This window comes from Pterocles gutturalis, unplaced genomic scaffold (assembly GCF_000699245.1).
Source record: "Pterocles gutturalis isolate BGI_N339 unplaced genomic scaffold, ASM69924v1 scaffold46737, whole genome shotgun sequence".
NCBI classification, from domain to species: domain Eukaryota; kingdom Metazoa; phylum Chordata; class Aves; order Pterocliformes; family Pteroclidae; genus Pterocles; species Pterocles gutturalis.
Window position 1 is genome coordinate 6,485 of NW_010114489.1, and position 3,196 is coordinate 9,680.

The 3,196-nt window shown below is 36.7% G+C and overlaps 1 protein-coding gene across 1 annotated transcript in view; it reads right to left on the reverse strand.

Moving 5' to 3' along the window:
- LOC104462752 (AT-rich interactive domain-containing protein 2-like) overlaps positions 1 to 1,756 on the reverse strand; it is a gene marked incomplete at its 5' end in the record, with an annotated part of 8,030 nt that extends 6,274 nt beyond the window's left edge. Inside the window, 2 exons of the mRNA XM_010074828.1 lie at positions 1,433 to 1,518; positions 1,618 to 1,756. Coding sequence (XP_010073130.1) covers positions 1,433 to 1,518; positions 1,618 to 1,756 — 225 coding nt within the window. The remainder of the gene's footprint in view (positions 1 to 1,432; positions 1,519 to 1,617) is intronic.
- Positions 1,757 to 3,196: the final 1,440 nt, after the last annotated feature.

The window sequence follows — 3,196 nt, forward strand, 5'->3', positions numbered from 1 at the left end:
TTGATTTACCATGGAATCAGACAAAAACTAAAGCCAGTTCTCTCACTGTAAGCAGTGCATAGCCACGAGAAGGAACAAGAGGTGGCAGGGAGAATCAAAACATCCTACTTTGAGTAGTACAATGCTCTTATTTCAATCTGTATTCTGAAACCATATCCTTAGTATCTTGTGATATTGCAGTCTCAATATTTCAGCGAGGACTGGTTATGCATATAAAATCCTACTTTCTGAATCTGACCCAATTAGGGAATTCTGCCTTAAAAAAGGGAATGTATGAACATTTTTTCTAATATGAGTACCTGTGCCAATTTTCAAGAAGCCTGTGAGGCCACAGAGCTACTGGATATGTTATCTGTGTGATGGAACATTTCTGAAAAGGCAGACTTGAGATTACATCATGCTAGTAGATGGTATCAGCCCTACGCTTCCCACTTACCAAGTATTTAAGACTACATTACAATCATTCTTCATTTTGTGGTTTTCAGAGGTCTGAGTGTTGTTCAGTGTAATAAAACAAGGCACCATAAAGCATTCATAAGTCTGTGTTACGAAGTTCGTTTATATTAAAAAAATAAAACGACTCCCAAATTAAATTTCTCAGCTTTCATACTCAACTTTCTCTGCTGCCTCCAGCAGTTTGGTAGGTATTTAACTAGCCACAGAACAGACTACAAATATCTGCCTGGGACCACATAATTACATCTTTACCTTGCAACAAAGAGGTTCCAGTTAGTTACTAACAAAGACCTAGTCTTAATACATTACACAAGTAACTGAACCCTGAATAACTCCAATATTAACACAACCATCCCCACAACCCCACAGCAATGGGGTTGTACTCTCCAATATTAATTCCAGATAGTTGAAATCATTTCAGGAAAGAGGAGAGCCAAAGCTGATTCCAGGCAGCAGCACAAAATTAGAAGACTCAGAGGAGTTGTCATTTGTCTTGTTTGCTTGTTTAAAGAGTCCCTGGATCAAATCACACAAAATTTAGATGACAAAACTGGAAGAAATAGAGCAAGTTACAAGAAAATCCATCTCAGCTGTATGAAACAGCTGAACTGTACACAACAAATAACTTTCTATTTGGATTGCAAGCACTTTCCTGTTACAATAAAAGCTATAAAATGCCGTCCAGTTAGGAAAAATCAGGAGAATATGTAGAGAACAACGTTCAGAGTATTGACCCATATACCTTAAAGAATTAAGTGTTCTTTTTATGATAGCTGCAACCACATCTCCCACATCAGAATCTATTCCCTCTTTTGCCCATTTTGCCTTACAGTAATGGACCTCAAATTTGATCACTGTTACAGACTCTACATGTGCAGAGTTTCCTGTGATAAGCCAAGTTATAAATACAGAAATTCCTCCAATAATTTCTAATTCTTTTATTTTCTCTATTGCTAGTGAGGCTCCGGTCTCTTACTTATTGGGAGGCTTCTGATTTCCTGCTTGTCCAATTTCATCTTGCTTTAATCCTGCAAGCAAAGCATCTCTGGAACAGTGCTTATCCTGTTTGGGGAAAAGAGAAAGTCAGTGAGAAAGGTGTGTGAAAATTTACCATGAAATTCCTACTATTTTCTGAAGTAATATGTGAAAGAAAATCTGCACCTGTAAATGGGTAATGAAGGAAAACCTCTGCCGCTGGAAAGGTTCACATCCTTCCCATAAGCACTGCCCTGGGTAGACATCTTTTCCTCCATGTTCAGTTGCTGCATGATAGAAAACCTGTGATGGTGTCTGAAACCACCTATAAAAAGAGGGGGAGGAGAATTTACGTTTTTTTTCCAGTTAATGATGACGCACAAATATCACAATGTAAACCCATCCTGGCAAAATAACACGCCTATTTTCTGAAAAGAGACATGTATTGATAAATTAAAAGTTGTAAAATTCTAAGAGGAAAAATACATATATACATAACCAGGGAGCTACCAATAAATGGCAATATGATTTTGCCAAATCTGACTGAAATATTATTCTTATTTTTCTGTTTATACTTTACCAAAGAAATAATGCATGTTAATTCCAACAGATCCGTTCTCTACAATACAAGCAAAATAGAGTAAGAAACTATAAACAGCTAAAAAAAGTTGGGTTTCAGGTATTCCTTTTACTGCTTTCCTTCTGTACTGGTAGTCATACTCAGACCTTATTTAAACTTTAATTGGAAAAAAGAGGTGCACGACATTCATCCTAGTTGCCCTCAATACTGCATGCTTGTCAAAACTGATGCAATAAGAGATCAGTCTAGAATTAGTGCTCTTTAGCACTTGAATTCTAAATATCAGGAAAATGGTTAATGTAATTTTCTGATGCACACAGGAGTAAAACAAAAAAAAGTCACTTATGTGACCCTTTTTACCATCTTCACTTAGACCTCAATTTTAAATGACTTTCCAAAACTTCAAATCAAGCACTTTGCCTGCTAACAGAACCAAAGCACAGGACATGAGGTATTTCAGCAAATGAAGTCCTTCTGCATCAACAGAAAAGATGAAGTTCTCCTACACTTGGCCCTGTAACACTCTAGACAGTACATTGTTTGTATTCCGTATGTTCTCTTCAGTGAAAGCATAGGTGTGACGTATCTTACAGTGAGTTCAGCCCGATAAGGATTTCTTCCATTTCAAAGTGGTAGAAAAATTACAACTCACTGTGAATGCCACCTCAAAATACTGGTGAGTCAACAGTTCTTAGATCTGCATTTCCAAATTGTCACATAGACAAAAGTTGTGTTATTTTAACATACATCAGATGGTAATGAAGAACCACTAACATTTCAAACAATATTAAATGAAAATAGTGAATGATACTATGAAAATAGTGAATTACTCCAAGTGTGGTTTTTTTAGTCTAAATACACCTTAAAAGGTATCTCAAGTGTTACAAATTACATTCCTTATTTCAACAGAGAAAAAAAGCACAAAATAAACAAGAGACTTAGTTGCTTGCAATTAATTTCAATATAACTAACCCAGCCCATCAACGTCCACTTAAGGCTTGGACAGAAGAAGTCTAGAAACCTAGTTGCTGCCATTTGGGAAGTCATTACCACCAGCTGTCTTCACACACTTGCTGTAAGGATGCCACTGATGCAGCAATCTTACTGAAAAGGAAACAGATGCACCCACCTCAGCCACGCTGGTTCACATGCCAGTATTTTATAGAATCATAGAATCATTAAGGT